This window comes from Taurulus bubalis (genome assembly GCF_910589615.1).
Source record: "Taurulus bubalis genome assembly, chromosome: 11".
NCBI classification, from domain to species: Eukaryota; Metazoa; Chordata; class Actinopteri; order Perciformes; family Cottidae; genus Taurulus; species Taurulus bubalis.
The window spans coordinates 24,209,359-24,232,528 of NC_136599.1; the positions used below are offsets into that span (position 1 = coordinate 24,209,359).

The 23,170-nt window shown below is 44.4% G+C and overlaps 1 protein-coding gene across 1 annotated transcript in view; it reads left to right on the top strand.

The window, feature by feature from the left end:
- Positions 1 to 23,170, top strand: part of klhdc8b (kelch domain containing 8B) — a gene marked incomplete at both ends in the record, with an annotated part of 119,790 nt that overhangs the window by 78,274 nt on the left and 18,346 nt on the right. The window contains one exon of the mRNA XM_079226661.1: positions 3,431 to 3,655. Coding sequence (XP_079082787.1) covers positions 3,431 to 3,655 — 225 coding nt within the window. The remainder of the gene's footprint in view (positions 1 to 3,430; positions 3,656 to 23,170) is intronic.

Genomic DNA, 23,170 nt, shown 5'->3' on the forward strand with positions numbered 1-23,170 from the left:
ACTTTAGGTTTCATAATTTCTTTGGTCTTTTCATAAAATTGACCAAAACACACGAGTCACCACTTGAATACCCGTAATGGAAGGAGAAGCATGTGGTATCCCCATCACTTGTTTTATTACTTATATCCACGAGAAAATAGTTCAACGTTTCTGTGGATGTGTATTATTCTTTACCAAATCTGAATGTCAAATTATTTGAACTTCTCCAAATGCCTTTCAAAGAAAAAACGTGGTTGGAACCCTTGATTTAATTTGTTCTTTAAAGCTAATACTGCCCTATTTCCCTATTAACTGAAGTGAAAAAAAGGTGATTTTTTGGGAAACACACTTATTTGCTTTCTGTCAAACACTGAGATGAGAAGATTGACTCTGAGTAGTTGCTAGGCAACCAGCGGGGACACAAGGAAGTGAATGTTCCTTGTTGTTAGTGAGCTTTCTGGGAGCCAGGCTCCTGGAGGGGGCTCCCCTCGTCGCTGTGCTAAGCTAAGCTACCCGTAGCCTTAAAGTATATCAAACTATTCCAGAGACCCCACACAAAGATCATAACTTTGAGAGCACATCGTGATCTATAATCCCACGCCGAGTCTCTCAACTGAAGGATGTTAGTGCCGCTTTTCTGGCTTCTTCCGACAGTGAAATGAATACCTCATGGACTCTTTCTTTGGGTCTTTGTTGCTCTTTTTTTGTGTGTAGGGTCAGTCGAGTTTGCATTCATACTTAAAGAGGCTGAAGCTGAATTCATCTTTCAACCATTATGTATCCATTACTTTATCATATTTTCGTATTTGTTTGTTTTGTTGTTTGTTCAATCTTTTTTTTCAGTTGTGATTGCAGTTCAACACCAAAATAATTATAAAACACAGTGCAGGGAAATGAGTTATGAGCGAGGTGCAAACATAAAACGTGATACTCGTCATATCTTGTCTCATAACTGGACATCCAGGTCATTATTTATTCATCCCGCTCTTCGTTTCTCCCTGTGGTTTTGTGTGAACGTGAGATTCCGGTTGACTCGGCTGCTGCTCCACTCGCCATGTGCGTTCGGATCAGTCGGCACGCTGAGCCCCTTTTTCATTGTTGATCTAAATGCTGCGTTCCCATACAGCAGCAAAGTCACCGGCGCGTGACGCAGCTCATCGAGGTCCACGGCGCTTTCTAAATTCTTGTGCACACAATCTGAGTTGAGGGTTGCGTCGCAGTGCCAGAGGCTGAAAAGAGAAAAATCGCACGTAGCAAAAAGATTCACCTGCAGACAGGACGGGCGTTCTTGAATGAGCGAATGTGGGATTATACTTTCTATTAAGGCAACGGCACCTTTTCTGCGGCTGCAAAGTCAGATAAGGAATCCCCACAAAGACAAACGGGCTCACCTCCGCAGCTTTTATACGACTGAAGCCGACGTCAGTCAACGGCAGATAATTCATCACCTTCATCTGCAAGGACACTCTGGCACACTGCAGGAACAGCAGGAGTGTAGCTGTAACAGCACACAGCCTGTGAGAACACAAGCCGGAACGGATTGCATCAAAAACGTGCGTAGGGATTCAAGCAATAGCAACAAATAAATAATAAAAAAAAGAACTATTTCTTCTATTTCTGCGTTCCTGGTTCTGTTTAGGAGGAGATGGTGAGAGGGGTGAAAGCCCCAGTGAGATGTTTGCTTTGGCCTGTTCAGAAGCATGACATCTCTAGCAGACGCTGTCCTTTGGATTTTAATGATGCCTGTTTGCTATGTTACGGTGTAATTTGTTCCATTAAATTAGATGCAATTGGAAAAAGAGATTCTCCGACTACGTGGCTCATTTCCGACTGCAGTGCCTGGGCCGGCGTACTGGCGACCACAAGAGACACAAAAGACATAAAAACAGGAGCTGCAACAGACAGATGACTTCAGTGCTGAGCTTTTCGGTCAATTGTATGATCGTGTCTCCGGAGTATCGTGGGAACCCTCAATGACTACGTTTGCCTCTCATATTCTACTATTTTTCTGACTACGACGATATTTGATTTGGTTCATGCAAATGTTTGGAAATCCTGAATTAGGCCTTATTCCGATTGGAGCATTTGTGGTTTGAAGAGCATTCTTTGAACATGTAAACAGTGCATTCTGAATAGGTGTTTTTACACACGGCCATTTTCCTGTTTCCGACCAGCTCTGTGCGTTGAACACTAACCCAACTGAGGTAGAGACGCATGCTCCGCTTTCAAGCCTTGGGAAGGACTCGCATGTCAACAGGTTTTCGGACACGCGCTAATATTGCAACTTCGACCTTTCATGGGGTCGTTGTACGTTAATCGGAATATGCACAGATGCATGTAAATGGGAATATTAGTGGAAGATTCATTTTCATTAGCCATGCCTTTAGGTCTTTAGGTATATTGCATTTTTTGGAATGAGGGCAAAAACAGGAATATCTGCTGCATGTTAACGTAGTTGATGTGAACTATCCATTCCCATGCAGAATAAACTTTACATACTGCCTGTTTTAATTCTATTTTACTGTGAATGTTTGAGTTCCTTTGTATACTGCACATTTATATGATAATCAACACATCTTCCTGCTCTGAAACGTCCTCCTTTCTCTCACGCCTCTCCGGCTCTAATGCTTCCCACTCAGTTCGACTCGGTGTCTCGCTGCTGCTATCGATCTCCGTGCCACCCGGCCCACTCCCGCTGACCCGCTTCCACTTTCTTCTCTCACTCCTCCACATTCTCCTCGCTTCCCCGTATTATGTTTTGCACAATTTCTCTTGTGTCATGGTCTCATTTCCCCCCTCCGCCTCTTCGTTTCTGTATTCTTCTCTCCTCCCAGTCCTCCTCTCCCTCCCCTTTTTGTGTTTTTGGGTCATCGTTTTCACGCTCACTGCTCCTCTCACATTGTCCGGAACTCGCCTCAACTTCCCACCCGTTCTCCATCATTCACATTCCTGTATGCTCCCTCTCTCGCCACTTCACTCTCCCACTGCTGTTATATTTTACAAGGTTAAGTTATGATTTGTGAAAGTAAACAACTTGTAGGCGTCCTAGGGGGGCACCCCCGCTCTGTACTCTGCTTTCAGTCTGAAATGAAATGTGGTCCCGCTCGCCCGCCTGCCAGACTTTGACATAAATGCCAAGGAAACTTTGTGACAGGAGCAGTGGGATTAAAAGCAATGAAAAGAAAACAGGACACGGGAAACGAGGACAAACCCCAAATCTGTATTCGCAAATCTCTGGCTGTGCTCATATAAATGCTAATCATACTGGGGCTGTGTTCCGTGTTGATGACGCATGATACAGAGGCTGTTTGTTGCTGATGATGTTGAAGGTTGTCGCTGTAAACAGGCCTGTGTTAACAGCTGAATCAAGCGATCCAGCAGCTCGTTACAGCATCGCACCACCAGTAATGCGTTGTGCCCCTGAATTAGAATATTCTCCTTCCTCCTCCAGGCGGTCGCCAGGGAAAGATGCCGGTGACGGCGCTGGAGGCCTTCGACCTGGAGACCAAGAGCTGGACGCGCTACTCCTGCATCCCGAGCCGGAGGGCCTTCTCCTGCTGCGCCACCAACGAGCGCAGCTTCTTCAGCCTGGGGGGGCTCCAGCAACCGGGGCCGCACAACTTCTACTCCAGACCTCACTTCGTCAGCACCATGGAGGAGTACGATCTGGATCAAGGTATTCATTTCACTATTTGTGTGTATAAGTCTCGCTGAGCAAAGGGCGAACCTCAACCAAGCGTTGACTGCAGCGGAGCACGTCGTCCCAGTAAACACACAGTAGGACCGACACTTCCTGTTCGGAAGAAGTGTTAAACAGTGGACACGAAGCACTACGCAGTGAATAGAAGGATGGAATAGGTGTCGGCCAAAAACAACAGAGGAAGAGACAGGTCATTACTTGCCATCTTCATTCTATTATATTGTGCTTTACAGGACAACAATCTGTCTTCAAGAAATTTCCTTTTTATTGTGACGGAAACGGAATCAAATTGTGCAAAAGCTTTGTCGCAATAGTTACATTATCGCTATTTGTGATTTTGTGGTAATATTAAATGTCAACAAAATATTTAATGAAAAAAAAAGAAGAAGATGCATTCGAATACTGATTTAGACATCGATTACCACGGCAACCATCAAAGTTTCAAAGCGTTCGGATCAGCCTTCATATTTATAGAGGTAATTCCTTCTTAGTTTGATTCTCTCGGAAGAAAAAGAAGCTGCTTTTGTGTGCAGCCCAAAATAATAGTTGTTCTTCACAGGGTTCGCGCTGCGCTCCCCTGGGGCACGATGAATAAAGAGACCTGTTCCGTGCTCATAAAAGAGGAATATTATGCATTCGTTGAGTCAGATCATATCAACGCTGATGGTGATGCTGATGGAGAAAGTCCTCTCCTGCACCAGATTTCTGACCAGTGAAACAAACAAACAAATGCTGCGGTGTAAATGCATTGTGGGTAATACGTCGACCGAGTTTAGATGAGGCAAGCACATCAGTTGCTGTACTCGTCCCTTCTACTCTAAGGGTGCATTTTGCTGCACTGTGAAGGTTTAGCATCATTGTGGAGGACAGGATGTTTTTTGCTATGATAGGCTGTATTAGTTAGAACCATTAGCTGTAAATCCCATTTTAACCACCGTGAATACAGAACAGAGTGCCTTCATCGTGCATTAGGCTGTAATTATGTCTGCTATTAACAAGGAGGAGACATCTGATGATCCAGATGGATTTCAGCGGCTCTGTGGGAAAAGTATAATCTTTCTGATGAAGATGGAGGCGAATCGTGTCCCTCTTGGTGCGATGGAAATTTTAAGTGAATTTTAGGGGATTACCACGGTTTATCTTTATGTAACACCGCCGGCGGCTAAAGGGTGAATCAACACCGAAGCCTCTAGTGTGATAGCAGAAGGGTTAAACATTGCCTTTGTGCACAGCAGCAATACTGGACTGGAGCTCGCCGCAGAGTGCCTGTGGGCCAACCACTCGTATGGATAGGCATTGTGAGTCAGGGGGGTGGATATGACAGGCTGGCTTCAAGCTTAGTTCATGGTCGCCGTAGGAAGCCAGAGAATGACGTAATCATGACCTGGCAAAAGCGGTTGCAGCACTTGTTCCTGCATCTGAATTTTGGTAACTTACACTATTTACATGGATTTCACACAGAGGGCTAATTTATTTTTAGATGCTTTAGAAATATTTGGCAGGCAAATCAAACAGTTTGTTTCTTTATAATGCATGTAATACCTGACTTCTTATTTTACAGGGCCACTAAGGCTACTAAGTAGGCCATGAATATGAGATACGACTTTACAGATAGTTACAATCCCTCCTCGGCATTATGGAGTTTGCTTTATGGCTTTTTGCCGGTTACATCCATAGACTTCTATGGGAAAAGTTACACTTGCAGTCTTTTCGGTTCCTCACAGGTCATTTTGTTTGTTCGCCCTCTGGCGTTTCGGTGAATACTGAACCGAACAGCGCGTTGAGCAAACGCCTCCGTTCATGCTCGGAGACTGGTGTCAGAAATGAAAAATGAGAGCATCAGTCAGTTTGTCATTAGCCCCACAACAGCATGTGTTTACATTCACGCTACAAGCTCTCTTGTGCGATGTTGTTATGTTGCCACAGTCCACAGAGGGAGGACATAATGGAGGAGACAAAATGTTGGTCCTTTAGACCGGACACGTGTGTGTTCCTTGTTTCCCACCGACAGCAACTGCACTTCGATAAATGTGTCAGACTCACAATCCATAGTAAGAACATAGGATCAAAATGGATGTCTAACTAGAGATATCATCTTTTTGTTTTACCTGTCTTTGGTTCCTCCTCGTCAAAACCGAGTTCCTACAATAACCACGATGCAACACGGCCACCACCTGTTCCCTCGGAGGTTCAGAGCAGTCTAGCCTCAAGCATCATTCTAACTCCACCCCGCTTTTTCTTTTCAAACTTGTAGTCTTCAGACTCAAGTGATCATTTTTGATTATACTTTACACAGCTCCCTCTGGAGTCCACACAGGCTTTACACAACTTCATTCACACGCGTGCAGTAGTGTTTCTTTAACACCTGTAAGCAGACCTTGATGTGTACAATCGCTCGATTTCCTTCTTTAACACGCTGGTGATCTTTCCCTCTCCAAGAGATCCTGCCCCACTGACAGCTGGATCAGTTCTGTTTCCTGTCGAACTCACATGTTGCTCACGAACTCTTCTGCAATACAATATCAAAGAGTGCACCAGAAAACATATAAACACATAAAATGATTCATCCTACAATAATACCAGTTGGAAGGGTGTCATGTTGCTCCCATGTCTTGACTTTTACGGATACGGTTTTTAGTCTTTGGAGACACTTAGTATTTTTTATCATAACCTTGGAATGAATAAGAACCGATAATATACATTTAGAATCTGCGGGCATGCAGCAAAATACCGTGTGTGTGAGTGCACACTTTGAGGGTGAAGTGTGAAGCGGGGTCCTTCTCTTTTAACATACATGACCGACATTTGGTCGTAAGTGTATTTTGCTCCTTGAGCCTGGATGCTGTTAGATTCAGTCAGTGTCTCAAAATATCCTCACTCACATCGTGATGATTCACGGTCTTACTCAGATACATGGATGGCCTTTGTTCAAAGCTCTGTGCAGTGAGTCGTGATTTGACGCAGCTTGACTGCAATCCGTGAGTTGAAGAAGGAAAATTTGGACTTGAAGAAGAAAAACAGCTTCCCCACCAGAGCTGTAGCCGACGGTTGTTTGGAGCTCTTTATTTAAGGGGGCCTGGTGTGAAGTGCAGTGAAGTGGGCCAAGCCCAGGGCTTGCCAGCACTCTTTTGATAATTCTGTAACCAGAGGCACCTGGTGCGCCCAGATACGAGGAAGGATCAGAAAGAATACCTGATCACACGTTGTGGTGGGTGTGTTAAGAGGCTGTGACAGCCGCAGCCAATCATATTCGCTGCTTTCATGCGCTTAGAAAACACAGAGCTGTCGCCCTGTCTGAGAATCCTGCGGTGAGATCTCTTAAGAGAAACCTTCCCCCTTTCTTTTTTCAAGAGAGGTGTCGGAGGAGAGATTTCATGATCTTTTTGCTTCCTGTGGGCCCTCGGCAAGTGCTGAGTCAGCGAATGTGGATTTAGAAAAGTCTCAACATCTACCGGATGGATTGGCAAAAAGCTAGTCCAGACATTCGCGGTTCCCAGAGGATTCATCCCGACGATTGCCGGACTTTTTCCTCCAAATTCAACACGAGGTTGACAGTTGTACCTTTGAGTGAAATGTGTCCCTCACAGAAGGGATCAGAAGGGATCCTGGTAGTCGACGTAAAACGGTTTGAACTTCTCTTGGAAAAGTGTTGCAACTGTTGCAAATTCACAGTTTTGCAGGAATAAATAGTTTGGATGTAAAATATAAGTGTTTTGCATTTTGGTGTACTCGTTTATTCGTTATGCCCCGGGTGTGTAAAGGCCTAAAGTCTTGTTATTTCTATCTGTGAAGACAGAAGAAATGAACTAAACAGCTTAAAAATTAGAGCATTTGTTCAGACTTGTTCAGACAAAAATCTGGAATTTGTATATCCATATATCCATAATGTAAGTCATTCAAACATTTAACATTTCTGTTCTTTGGACAATACCAGGGAGAGAATTGACACACACATGCAGCACAGACACACAGACACACACACACACACACACACACACACACACACACACACACACACACACACACACACACACACACACACACACACACACAGCAAAAAGTGCCAAATGCCTCTGAGACTGTTGGAGCCAGGTGAAGGAGGACAATTAGATATTCTACAAGCGATGATTCAGGTGTGTGTGTGTGTGCGTGTGTGTGTGCCTGTGCTGCATTTACGTGGAAACTCAAGTGAGTCTAACTTCTAGCCATCCATATTAACGAAGCATCCTTTGACACACACGCACACACACCCCACTGTGAATCCTTCCAGTCAGGTTTAATGTGTTTGGCGTTAAAGGATAACGGCACCTCTGCTCAACTACCAGGTCTCATTCTCACTTCGCCCTTGAGACCTGAAAGGTTGCAGTATCATGGCATTGTGTATGTCTGTACTAACACAGCCAGTTAACTACCAGTAATGATGTCATCAGGGCTATCTCGACTTGGGCTTCAGGGTTTCCTATTTTGTAACAAATTCCTAACCTTGCCTTTTATGCCTTTTAAAAACGGTAAAGCATGATGCTTTATTTTTTTATTTCAATCAATTCAGTCAGTGTAAACCATCAAAAATATTAAATGTTATCCTCTTACTTTGTTGTAGTAATTTACAGTAGGGTTCTTTTTCTTCATAAAAACACACAATTATAAACAGGTCAAAATTCATCTCTAATATTTATGTTTCTGTGAAAACATCTCCATAACGCAACTGTATTTATTCAAGTTTCTCACCAACATTACCTTTTACAAGATTACATGTGAACACATCTTCATCCGCCATCGCGGTCGTCGCTCTGGAAAACGTATTTCAGCGCTGTCGCACCCTCTTTTCATGTCTTCTCCTTTTGATCTGATGCCCTTTGACTGAGGTGGGAAGGTGATCGACACACAGGAGCAGGTACACAAGCGAGCCGTTAAAGCAACAACAATAACAGCAACACGGGGTCCTCCCGAGGACCCGCGACACAGCGCCTCCCAGTAGGACCCTCTGCGATTCAGATGCAGATAGAGAGCATAGAAACGACAAAGACAAGAGAACTTTTTTTTTTACCTTTTACCTTGTATCAGACTGCAGGTCAGGATCAGCGCCGGCTTTGCGCATGCGCGATTAATGTTCAATCTGGACTGCAGCTGGGAGTGGACCACCTGTGAGAGCTTTGGGACGGCAGCACCGGCTGCTCGCTGAGGACAGAAACTGCATAACAATACGTGCTTTCACGTCGGTCTGCAAGTCTCCAAGTTGGCAACACTGCCTGTCGGTGAGGCTCACCTTCAAAGTAAAAGCCGTTGTATTGCATTCATGGCGTGCATCTTATTTATTTATTTTTCATTTTGATTGACCTCACGCGTCAGTAAGGCCATAAGATGCCCAGGTCTGGGTTAGCTTGATTTAGTGGCACAATGGAGCGTTTGATCAAAAATATCCAGAGAACAAGCATACGCTGGAATGTGATAATGCTCTTTCATTAAGCAATAAGGTACAAGAGGCAGTACTGTATCATCAATAATCAGAGGTGTCAAAAGTATTCACATTCATTACTCAAGTAGAAGTATAGATACTAGGGTTTAAAAATACTTCTGTAAAAGTTGAAGTATCAACTCAAGCTTTTTACTTAAGTAAAAGTGTAAAAGTACTGGTTTAAAAACTACTTAAAAGTATAAAAGTAAAAGTAATGTAAGGGGAATGTTTTTTTTCCATTAAGGACAAACTCTTAAGCCGCATCTCAGGGGCCTATAGTGCACTACCCCACCTCTCCCAAAACAATCACTTTTATAAAGGCCATAATGACTATAATGTTTTAAAATGTTATGTTGAAAAATGTGGGATGCACTAGGCTACCCATTTCAGCTGCATATATGCCCATTTAAAATGATCACATTTTATTACAATACAAATACATTAAAGTACCATATGTGTACTACTGAGCATTAACATGCGTTTCATGGAGCGGAAGACATGATAACGAGTTGCCTATAAGTATTGTAATAGTGCAAAATAGGCGGCGGCGGCGACTCCGACACAAACACTTAAAGCTGTGGTTCTCAAACTTTTTCTGTAAATAACATAATTGTGTGACTCATCTGTGCTTTTATAAATAACAGAATAAAGAAAATTGCAATCACTTTCAAGTAAATCAGATTAAACTGCATTTCTCGACACATATGTTATAAACGGGGTTGTAGATTTGATTTGGCCTCTCTCAATTCATGCTCAATATTGAGCTTAGATCTGTTTTTTTATTTTGAGAAACGCAACAGCAGGAAAAGACGAGCTCACGGAGCTCACGCCGTCGCGTCAAATCGCGCATGCGCAAGCTAACCTGTTAACAGTGTACCGTAACATTTACCTGAAAGTACAGGCATTTGTCCATGTATTTATTAATGACTTAGTTTTATATCCGTGTACTTTGTACTTTTGTAATATGTGAAGCCAGCAGTTCATTGTTGGTAGAAGACACGAGCACCGTGGCTCGTTTCACCTGGAGCAGGAGAGCTGCTCTGGGTTCAGAGAGCCGCTCCGGGTTCAGAGAGCTGCTCCGGTGCGAGGAGAATTCCAGTTGCTCCTCACAGGAGAGCTGCTGTTGCATCTTCACCCTGGGAGCGTTTAAAACGCAGATATAGCGGTCTACTTTTCACGCGACATATTTTTCGACGCTCTCTGTCCGCTGGTGTGTGTGTGTGTGTGTTTGTGTGTGTGTGTGTGCTCATCGCTCACCTGTGTGCGCGCGCACGTATCTGTGGGCAACGGGGCGGAGAGGTTTTTTGTGTGTGTTTTTGAACGATGACAAGCCGGAGTGAAAACAAACCAAAATGAAATAGTAACGAGGCTATTTTTAAAATGTAGGGAGTAGAAAGTACAGATATTTGCGTGAAAATGTAAAGAGTAGAAGTAAAAAGTCGTCTGAAATATAAATACTCCAGTAAAGTATAGATACCCAACATTTCTACTTAAGTAAGGTAACGAAGTATTTGTACTTCGTTACTTGACACCTCTGTCAATAATGTACAGTTCAAGGGTGTTGTTAGGCAAACCCTTGAACTGTACATTTATTGTAGATACAGTACTGCCTTGAGTACCTTATTGCTTTTATAATACGGTTACCTGCAACATTATAAATAGTAAGTAAATAGAAAGCTGCCTTTCAGCACAAAATAGTTGTAGCCACCAAACGTTGTGTATCGCATTTCAGAGATAGAGAAAATAGTCCCGCATTCAAACCCTTTTCATTCCTCATCATAGCTTCTGGTTTTACGCACTCGCTCCCCGCTAATTAGTCTGCTCGCTTAGAGCGTGATCTGCTCTCCTCTCCCCTCACCCCCATTATTCACCGCTGCCATTCTCATCAAAAGTCATTCCCCCCAAAATATCAAAGTCAACACGAAACATGTTTGTTTGAAATGACAACTAACAGTCGCGCAAAATGTACCTGTTATTTTGAGTGCGCACTGATATGGAACGCTCTGGTAAATGTAAACAGGCGTACAGTACATTATGGCTCAATAAAGTACACCCTGTGACTCACCCAATCAGAATGCTTGAATTCATCTACCCGTATCAATAGAGGTTATGACCCTCTGGGCCTCTTGCTAATTCCGAGCAGGTTCATTACCAGTTCATTGTCGGAACGTTTTAATCAAGGTGATTTGCATTTGAAATGTTCCTCACATCGGCTTACAGCTGTCCCAATGTGGCTCTGATTGTTATAGGCCTAAAAGGATTTGTTTTGGGGGGGAATTGGAAACTGTAAGTATGTCTAACTGGAGCAAAGCAGAACAATGAACTGTAACATTATACAGTGTCCTATGTGTACATTTAGTATATCATGAACCTACTTTACCTCCTATAAATAGGACATAATCATGGAAGGAGTTATGAGCCGGTCTTTGTCAAAAGGTTGACTCGCAAAAGGTGCACAAAACCTCACCCATATTTTCCAAATGCCTTTTCTCTGAAGTGGTGATTGGTTTGTTGGGGAGTCTGCTCCTTCACTCTCCGTCTCCTTTCGTCTGTTTCTAGTTCTCTTGAACTAGCATCACAATGTAATCACCACCTGAGGGCGGTCTGCTGCTCTCCCCAGTTTATAAATATCCTGCCCCTTGTCTCTACCATCCAAACCCGGTTCACCGGAGTGATTTGATATTTCCCATCCGTCCGCTCTTACGGCCTTAATGTCTCGCGGGGTTGTTCGGCTGAAATTCATGTGAAAGTCGATGTGGATTTTTTAAAGTTCACACAGCCGATGGAGCTTGAACCCCCCACGCACGTCTGCAGATCTGCTTCCCAGAAAATGACATGCCAATCAAGCACAGCCGCTCCTCAGAGGGTAAAGATGCAGGGTTTTCATCTGCAAACATATTGCTTATAGTGGGGTTCATCTAAGATTCCTTTCCTTTTCTTACTCCCTCATTTCCTTTCCTCCTTCCTCCCTTCGTCAGATCCCATCTGTTGGGATAGACGGTCGGCACAGATTATGTTGTAAAGTGAAGCGTTTACAGATTCCATTTTGAAAAGCCTGAATGCTTCTGCAGACAGATCTGAGCTTCAGTGGCTATGTCAAAGAATTTGGATATTTCCAATGACACGTGGATTCATGAGGACAGATTGACAATCTGACTGATTTACAGAAAGCTTTACAGAAGTTTCACTACAAAGCTAGAGCTCACAACTGTGCAAGGATGACAACTAGAAAGTCCCTTTTCAGTATGATTTTGTTGGTCCTTCTCCCCTCCAACCATATTGTAAAATCTAGATTTAGATTCTGGTGTATTCTTGCAGTGATTCTGCATGGATATTGCTTTGATATGCATGCTAATATAATAACTACAGGTTCATGAATAATCACATTGGTTCCTTTGAGATAAGAGGTCCATACAGTGACATACAGGATGTACAGGATCACCTCATAGATGGTAAATAAGAAGTGGACGTAGTCATTGTGGGATGGTGAACATGGCTTCTTCTTCTTTTTTTATTTTTTTAATAACCTGTAACAAAATAATGTTGTATGAGATGCTGTTTAAGCTTGGTTTAGGTTGTAACAGTACTGTTGCCGAGCTAGTTAATCCTTCCACTTGAACAGCTGATAAAGACACCACTCTCTGACTCTTTATATACAGAGTATCACTCCATGTACATATCACACTCCTCCAGGAGCTGAGAAATCCAAAGCTTGATAGCAACCACACCGAATTACTGGCAATGATTTGACGATGGCTGTCAGTTGTCATGGCGTGTGTGATCGGGTGAATTTGAAGATTAGTTTGGCCTTTGAAAAAGTCTCCCAGTCTCCATAGTCCTTTCCTTTTGAGCGTTTTGCTCTCTCATCCTGTCCATTCACACGTTCCTCTCTCTTTCACCTCGCCATCCAACTCCCCCGGCTTCTCACTTTTTAAATGTCTGCCTCCCTCCTCTGCTTTCCATGTCCTTGAACTTTCAATTCCCTCTCACCACTGTCCTCTGTGGCCCTGCTCTTGTCACACTTCTTTCACACTCCCATCCTTTGGGGTGTACAGCTACCCAGGAAGCAGAGACACTGACCACATTCCAGTGGAAACTGCTTCTCGTGAAACTTCTGTGAATGTCTAATCATTCTTAGTGGAGGATTTAAAACCTGATTTTTTGCTTTAGTTTTTCTTCATTCTTCATCAAGCAGATTACCATTTACTTTACATTTATATATGCATTACATAAAGCAATGAAACGGACAGCTTCGCTATCACCAAGGGCCCCCTTTTGGTGAGGCAGTGCCATCCGTCTGCATGTGATGCCCGCGCTGGGCCTTTACATAACCAGGCAGTATCAATCCACTCGATGAGGCACTTCTACCCGTGCACATTTCTTTCCCCCGGACTACACGATGTAGCCTGAGGAACGCCAAGTTCAGCTGCCGTAACTCGCCGGTGGCTTTGTCGTAAGCCTCGAGGAGACTGCGTTTCTCATTGGGAGGAACTGACTTTCTTTTTCCCGTCATTATCTCAGCGTGCAGGCAGCATCAGCCTCGGGTCGCCGGCCGATAAGCAGATGTGTTACTGAGAGGCAAAGTGCCGACAGTGTCTATATGTGTGCATTATGGGTTGTATTCATTCAATCACACAATATGGCAGTGGCTGCAGTCACACCTTCTCGTTATATTCCCTATATGTTTATATATTCACCACAGTTTTAACATTGGTTTTCCATTTGCCGCCAATAAAAAGAGCCAAAATGAACACTGGAAGCGTTCTACATGATCAGTTTAAGCAAATTATTTAAACAACAGGAATGATTTTGTCCCGACCTTATGAGCCATTGATTAATGATTATTGATAAGCAGTTTTAACTGTATTCACATTTTATATACCCTAAAAGCACAATTAGAAAGCAAAGATGTTGAGGGTTATACTGCCTTAATCTATGTTATTTCTTGCTGTATAGCGAGATAAATATATTGAACCCATAAATACAATCAATTTCACAAACCATTTCACTACCGCTGCGTTATTTATATCTAATCCACGTTTCACTGCATCTGCTCCCCGTGTCGACACTGATTACCAGACAATTACACAGTAATCAGCTCAGTTGACATTAGTGCTTTTTTCTTCCGAGTGCCTGGTGATTAGGAGAGAAGTTCAGTGTGTGAAATGTCAAAGAAGCCCAATCTAAAAGCGGTGACTCTGATTGTATTTGTTTTTGTATTGCTCTCTCACTCGGTGTCACTCTCTTTCCATCACACCCCCCTCTCTCAGCTGATGCTAATAATGAGTTTTATTACTAAAAGTGTCCCTCCCGGTGAAAATGAAGCAGGTCATGGCGGTCATTCCTTTTCCCTCCCACGTGTTTCAGTCACGGCGCAGCAGAGCAGCTAGGATGCCATATCGCTCCATTGGCTTTGTGGTTATTATATTCATGCATATTTAACTGATCTCCTAACCGCCGGGCGCCGCAAACAACTTTAATTATATTAAGTGTGAAGTTGAATAGGTGTTGCATATCTGTTGACTAAGTATGTGATTAAAAGAGCGCCTTCCCATTCAGACTGTTATTGGTTGGGACATGCTGTCGCAGGAAGCCTATAAATAGACCCTTGGGAGTGCTGGTGGATGACGGTGTGTATGTGTGTGTGTGTGTGTGTGTGTGTGTGTGTGTGTGTGTGTGTGTGTGTGTGCGTGTGCGCGCCTTATGTTAACAAGATGACAACAAAGGGTGGGAAGATGTTTTTAGAGGAAAGGAACTTCAGGCAAATGAAAGCGTTTTGTTTTTTTACCCAAAAGATGACATAAATCTTCCTTGATTGTTATTATTTGTAGATTCCCAGCTGTGGTTAAGTGTGGTAGAGAGAGGAAGGGGAAAATAGATTCATTATGAGGTGCCATATGTGATGCAAAGGAGCCTGAAACCAAAGCGTGTCTCACCATAATGCACACAACATGTTGCTGGTCTGGTGGTATTCAATTAACACTCAGCGAGGTCCAGGGAGACATATATATATATATATATATATATATATATATATATATATATATATATATATATATATATATATATATATATATATATTATTTAATTTATTTAGTATAATATATAAAGGTTAAAATGTTTTGATCTGTCCCGTAGGAAGAATGGACCTTCTTGTCCATTCTTGGTGAAAGGCTTGTGTTAAGCTTTCTACTTTTCTCTTTTTGGAGCCCACCGTGTAGCAGAGTGCCTCGTCTCTCCCTGTACATCCCACTCGAGTAACGATGCTTATCAGAAAACACATATCTGATATGCTGACTAGCATCACGTGATGGAAGGGAGGCTCCGACCGCTTGTCGAACCTCAGATTCAAGACGAGCAGTGCGGATTCCGTCCCGGTCGTGGAACAGTGGACCAGCTCTTTACCCTTGCAAGACTACTGGAGGGGTCCTGGGAGTTTGCCCAACCAGTCTACATGTGCTTTGTGGACTTGGAGAAGGCTTTCGACCGGGTCCCTCGGGGGTTTTTGTGGGGGGTGCTGCGGGAGTATGGGGTGCCGGACCCGTTGGCACGGGCTATCCGGTCTTTGTACGCCTGCAGTAGGAGCTGTGTTCGTATCCTCGGTAGTAAGTCAGACACGTTCCCGGTGGGTGTTGGCCTCCGCCAGGGCTGCCCTTTATCACCGGTCCTGTTCGTGACCTTCATGGACAGGATATCTAGGCGCAGCCAGGGGGCGGAGAGGATCCGGTTCGGGAGTCTCGGGATCGCCTCTCTGCTGTTCGCGGATGATGTGGTCCTGTTTGCCTCCTCGGACCGTGACCTCCAGCATTCACTGGGGCGTTTTGCAGCCGAGTGTGAAGCGGCAGGGATGAGAGTTAGCGCCTCCAAATCTGAGGCCATGGTGCTCTGCCGGAAACCGGTGGATTGCTCCCTCCAGGTGGGGACAAACTGCCTACCCCAAGCGAAGGAGTTCAAGTATCTCGGGGTCTTGTTCACGAGTGAGGGTAAGGTGGAGCGGGAGATCGACAGACGGATCGGTGCGGCTGCAGCAATAAAACAGGCGCTGTACCGGTCCGTCCTGGTGAAGAGGGAGCTGAGCCGGAAGGCGAAGCTCTCCATTTACTGGTCGGTCTATGTTCCAACCCTCACCTATGGTCACAAACTCTGGGTTGTGACCGAAAGAACGAGATCTCGAATACAAGCGGCCGAAATGAGCTTCCTCCGCAGGGTGGCCGGGCTCACCCTTAGAGATAGGGTAAGGAGCTCGGACATCAGGAGGGAGCTTGGAGTCGAGTCGCTGCTCCTTCGTGTCGAAAGGAGTCAGCTGAGGTGTTCAGCATCTAGTCAGGATGCCTCCTGGACGCCTCCCATTAGAGGTTTTCCAGGCACGTCCAACTGGTAGGAGACCCCGGGGAAGACCGAGGACACGCTGGAGGGATTATATCTCCCGGCTGGCCTTGGAACGCCTCGGGATCCCCCAGAATGAGCTGGAAAGTGTTGCGGGTGAGAGGGAAGCCTGGGTCGGCCTGCTGAACCTGCTGCCACCGCGACCCGACCCCGGATAAGCGGCTGATAATGGATGGATGGATGGATGGATATGCTGACTAGCATCACGTGATATGATGTACAACTCATGTAATTGGTCTGTGTGTTTCCTGGACCGCTGACTCCGTCGGAATGTAATATTTCTCAAATATCTATTGGTTATAGTTCCAGCCCCGCCTATTACTGACCCCTAACCTTACTGCATCTCTAACCATCGAATACACCGCATGTGAGAAGCTTGTTCATGTGGTAGTTGGTAAACAAATAAACGCTGCAATGTGTGAGGCTTGTTTTTTAAGTAAGCGCTTGTATGCCTCTGATTGCAACCCTATGTTTAGGTGTGTGCATCCCCAGACGTTAACGCACCTCCCAAGAAAACACATGAGCAGCGGGGGCAGTACATCCGATGTGAAGGAACCAACAACAGCACCAAGTTCTGAGGAGATAATCATAAACGAGGGATACTGAGCTGTAAAAAGAAATTATGTCGCAGGGTGTGCTAGAAATGCACCGCTTTATAGAAAGTGTTGATCGACCACGTTGGAAGGCACTAGCATTTATACGTGTTTTCAAGCACTACAATATGCCATCGAGTTTAAATAGGGATAACAGGGCACACTTTTGGACAGTTTTCTCTCAATGTCAGCTGTGGCGTTGTACTCGCTTGTACTGGGAAGAAGTGACACAAGTTGCAGTAGGAAGGATGTCACCCCTACACACACCTTCCCAATTGGAGTGAAGCAGTTGTGCTTGACTTAAACACTTTTTAATGATCTAACAAGAATTTACTTCTACAGCTTCTCCAGAACGAAATATGAAAAAAAAGTTATGAATATGTACTGAACCGGTACCGAACTGGTAACAGCCACCACGACTCTTACAGCTAACCGTTTTCTTTACACTGTTCAAATGTAGCGTAATGTTAAATAGAACGGTCATATACTGTATGTGGCAGGTCACTGAACATTCTTATCGGCCACTCAATCTTTTTTTACCTCCTACTTCTGAAAACTATGTAGACGGTAAATTGTAAACACGTGTGTGGTAGCAGACGGTAGAATTGTAATATATTTGTTACTTATGATCTGCTTTTTGTTAATAATATTTCTAAGTATAAGGAAAACCAATCTGCCAGGGTGGCAGATGACCTGATTTTTTTACCTGCCAGAGCCAACATTTAGCCTGTATTTGGCAGGCGGCAGGTGCTAATTTCATTCCCAGAAGGGCACACGACAAACCACTCGCACATCAGGCGCCCAATGAATAAACCTCGAGATGCAACCTATAATTGGATAAGGTGTCTAATCAGGATCTGGCTTTTGAAGTAGTCGTGACTTCAATCAAACCTGGCAATGCATAACAGCACAAGAGCCAGAAGCACCGCCGACAGAAGGCTCATGAAAAGCTAATTGCAGTGATTTCTGTGTGTTTTAACAGTGTGTGCTTGTTAACATGGCACTCAAAGCACTGAAATGCACGTGTGACCTTAGTGACATGGATCTCATCTCATCGAGCTTCAACTCGATATCTCAGGAACGCACAGAGGGAATTTCTTCAAGTTTGGCACAAACGATTAGATTTTGGTGGTCAAAGGTCAAAGTTCACTGTGGCCTCGCAAAACACGTTGTTTGGCTGTAACTCAAGAATTCAAGCTAAACATGACAATTCAAACATCTAATAGGATAAGATGGGAGCACAAGACCACAAGGTGATAATTCTATCATAGAAAAATCCGGCATTCGTCTTTTGGAGGCACAAAACGCACAATGTCCGAGTTCTTTTGAGGGCAACTTGGTGCCGGTTCAAAGCAATTGATGTCAGACTTTTCATTCTTCTGGTAAAATACGTAACTCGCATCCAAGCCGGCATATGCGCGCTGAATGTAAATTCAGTGATGGGTTGTTGGCATGTTGAACTAGAGAGTGATTAAAGCAGCTGTCAGACAAAGTCAAGGTTCTATCAAGAGGTTTGGAGACGCACTCGACACGCCGCACCACACCGAGGAGCCGCATTGGACTTGGATGTGGCCTCGTAAAACAGACTTGAAATCGACCTAGTCAGGTAAAGTGTCCTCTACTATGAGAGTGTTTCCCAGACCATCAATCCACCTCCAGGCTCAGTACGACTGACGCCGTTGGCTCTTGGACCATGTGCTTCCATGCGTTTCCTCTCCAACCCATTCCCCTCTCGGTGACTTTTTCTGCCTTCTCCTATATCACTGTAAAGGGCTATTTCACTTTATTAACAAAACAAAATTAAACCAAACAAGCACATATTTTCTCATACTTTCCAGTGACACCTAGCCACGCGCATCGTTTGGGTTTAATTTACTCAAGCTTTGAGATTATATGCATCTCACCGACCAGGCCAATGGACGCCCAGCTGCGACCTTTTATTCAAAAGATTAACATCTATAGAAGGAGCGAGACTGGCCTCCCAAGAAAAAATCTTTCATTGTCTAATCCAGTGTTTTTCAACCTTTTTTGAGCCGCGGCACATTTTCTACAATAAAAAGATCCCGCGGCACACCAACAAACCAAAAAGTTACAAAATGTCACATTGTAGCATACAGCATATATGATTTAGGTAAAGAGTATTGAATTACTAGGCCAGGCACTATAATACAGGCTCAGACGCTCAACAATGGAAAATTATTTGCGACAACTAAATAGTGTTTTTTTGGACCGATTAAGTGAAATTGGACATTTTTCCACGGCACACCTGACTATCTCTCACGGCACAGTGGTCGAAAATCACTGATCTAATCATTTCAGAAATTGCCCAATAACGACATGTTGACTTCAAAGGAGAAAGTCCTCAAGCAGCCGTAGGACTTATGACTCCTGTGCATCAGGAACAAAAAAATAAATAATATGACATTGTATATGCAAACGTAGGTCCTGTTGGATCAGTCGGAAGGAACCGATCGGTTTAAGTCTGAGTGTCGCAAACTCTGGCATCTGCTGGCCAGATACCACCAGGAGCGCGTGAGAAAAGGATGTTTTGTAACGTGTGTTCTCTCTGACTCACACGCCGTACAGTGTGTGTGTCATATCTCACTTGAACTCAACTGCATGCTGAGAGGATATTGAACATGGACTCCGGTCTCCACTGACCCCTGTGGGCTTTGGTTCACACAATAATTGAGCTGCCTACAGCTCCATCCACATTCGTTTGTGACGGATAGAAGGGTGAACCTTTTATGTGATCACCTTTTGGAAACGGAATCCGTCAGATGAGCGACAGCAGCAGCTGTCATCTCCGCTCGTGTTATTCTGCCGGTGCTGAAGCTGATATTATCCTGTGATAGACGATCACAGATAAATAGGTTTCTTAAGCCTCCTGCTGATTACTCCTCTTTAAAGCACTATCCGCAGAATAATTACGGTGCGCAAATCAGTGGTACTCTACACTGCCGGGGGGGCGTGGAGATGTTGAACGATGACTAAAAAAGCCGCCAGCTGCTGCCAGACCTTCAAAAAAACAAAACCTGAATCATCTCTCTCATGTTTACAGTCTCCCCTGCGTGTTAGATTTCATGATGTGATGTTTGTCTGTTTTTGGAAGCCACTAAGCTCTTTTCCTTCCAGTATGCTTTGCGCTCTTTCCTTTGATCCTGTTCACCGCGCAGCGCCGCAGAGGAAGGTGACAGTCGAGAGGTGGCGGTGAACGAGCGAGTGAATGCTAAGCTTGTGACCCAGATGGAGCTCTCTTGACTGCCTTTTGTGATCGTTGATCTCATTGTGCAACCGTTCCGTCAAAAGAAATAGTCCTTTTTTCTTTCCATCTTGCGGTTTGCAGGCAGAAACAATGACCTTATGGATCCCGACAGCTGACTATCGGTAGAGTGTTTCGTTAACGCTGCAGATATCAGCTGGGTGGCACTCCACTCTACTCGACTTACTTTTGGCACCAGGTGCTTTTCTCGATATAATTTTCCACTGCAGATAGTACCCAGCCAATTGTCATAGCAACAACACACGAAACTGCCGTGGCATCATCCTAAACGAGACACGGCTCGAGCCGGATCCTTTTATCGGCAACCAAACAAAGGAATGTCTGCACCTCGTCAGTTAACCGTGGCAAAAAAAGTGAATTCAAGAAATTGCGGTCGCCATTGACGGTCGCTTGGATGTTAAAAAATGGCGGGTTTGTGCAGGACGTCCCGCTGTTCTCTCTGACCGATCGAACTCTGCCTTTTAATACCCACTCAGCTCGCTTGGATCCTGGACTGAGTTGGTACCAAACGAAGTTCCAGGTACTTTCCCCAAGAAAAGAGAGATCCCAAGAAAAGAGAGATCCCAAGCTTCCGTACCATGGAAGCTATGGAGCTTCCAGCTTCCAGCTGTCTCTTCAGATCGTTTTTTTGCTCTGCTTTATTTAATTTGGAGTTAAAAATAGAAGTGATGTGTTGAAGTTATTCCTCATTGGAATGTATTTGCATTCTTTTCAATCCAATGATTAGTAAATGTTCAGCTTTATTTTTGCCATAAACCAGGGCTTCAAATTCGAGTCTACTGAATCCATGCCACAGTCCTCTCACTGCCTGCTGCAGTGGAGTCCTTTTGCATGTCGTCGTGGTTGCAAAGTATCCATTTGTGCTCTACTTTCAGTGGGTGAACTCCACTCCAGTCCAGCAACTGAACTCCAGTCCAGCAGCAGACTGACTGATCGATTGATTTCGACATGTTTGCATACTGGAAGGTCATGCAGAGGACGCTCATTTATAAATCTTTTCTCCGTAAACACCAAGCACCTGAGCAAAAGGGGAATTTCGAATAATCAGAGTAGAAGGTTGATATATCTGTCAGTAGTTCAGAGATGTGGGGGTGCATGGTATGTCCATGACGGTAGAACTCATTAGAGCCCACACTAACTTTCATGTCCACCCACTGATCATTACTATTTATAGAATTACTGAGAGGCCACGGAGACTCATTAGCGGACCTAGTAGAGACCTGCAGCTTGCATTCCTGGCCCCTCCACTACTTTTAGTTTCCCCTTTAAGCTGCGCTGTATCAGACTGAGCCGCAATACTTTTTTTTTCTTCTCCAGATCATCTCCAAAATGAGTTGGGTAGTATCTTCTCTCTCTCATCAGATCCTCCATTCAGCTCAGGCAGCTGTCTTTGCTCTGTCGGTGGAGCTGTCCGTGGTGCTCAACTTTTCCCAGACTCCATGTTATGAATGGACCCATACTCTTATCTCTGCACTCACAGGAAGTTTGCCGTGTGGTGCATTGTTTTGTTTTTGCGCATCCCCTCAACCCCCACAAGACGTGGTAGTGCATCGATCTTGTAATCGATAGGAGCAACTGCCGAGCTATTTCTCAGACCCGGCATTGCAGCAACTGCCGCACGCTGTAGTAGATTCATGCGTGTGTGTGTGGGGGGAGTGGATGTGCTAATCTGTCCATTCAGGATGCAAATCCAGTCGCAGAGAAAAGGGGGAATAAATCCTCACTATCAGAGAGCCAGATAAAGAAATGCAGAGTGAGGCCGAGAACTCCAGAGGCTTTGTGTTGCACCAGCGGATCCAGCAGAAAACCTGGTTACGTGAGGAAAGGACAGGTGAGACAAAAGAAAACAGTTTGGAAAGCTTTCGTGGCGGTGTGTAACATGATTTACCAGGAAAAACGATTCACTAATATATTTCTTTGCATTTCTTAGTACCTTTGGGGTGTCATGTTTACCAGATTGACAATCTTAATTAAGCATACGTTTGCTAATTAACACAGCTGAGGCTGATGGGAATGCCATTAGTTTTGCAGGTATTTGGTCACTAAGCAAAGTTGTAGGATAAAAAATTGGAGAAATAAAAACTTTGAACAGATGATGTATGAAATAAAAAAGTCTCCCCTCAGAAGATACAGAATATGTCGGGGAACCCCGTCATGGTAAATGGTAAATGGACCCGTACTTTTAAAACGCTTTTCTAGTCTTCCGACCGCTTTCACACAACTTGTCATCATTCACCCATTCACTCACTGATGGGAGGAGCTAAGGTTCCACCTGCATATCAGGAGCAGCTAACATTCACACACACATTCATACGCTGTAGGCACAGCTACGAGAGCAATTTGGGGTTCAATTCAGTTTATTTTATTTTGGAAAGCCCAGAATCACAAATTAGCTTTACAATCTGTCCACATATGATATCCCTGTACCGGGGCCTGGAACCCAGGAAAAACTCCAAGGACACATCGACATGGGCTAGCAGAGCCGGGGATCGACGACCCTGCTCACCACTGAACCACGGTCGCTTGGAATAATGTGACGTAACCCTTTTTTTTTTTTTACGTGGGTGCTCATATATTCTTAGTTATGTCTGCGTTCCACTGATGCAGATGCATTAGCTTTGCTAATTGACATGCAGCCTGACCGGCCTGTGAGACTGTACGGACGCTTGTTTGCCTGTTTCAGTCCGTCTATCAACAACAGCTGGCATGCAGCGTTTGCTGTGGTTTCAGCCGCCTCGCTGCCGGCGGAGTGAACGCCAGCGCCTTGGAAGCAG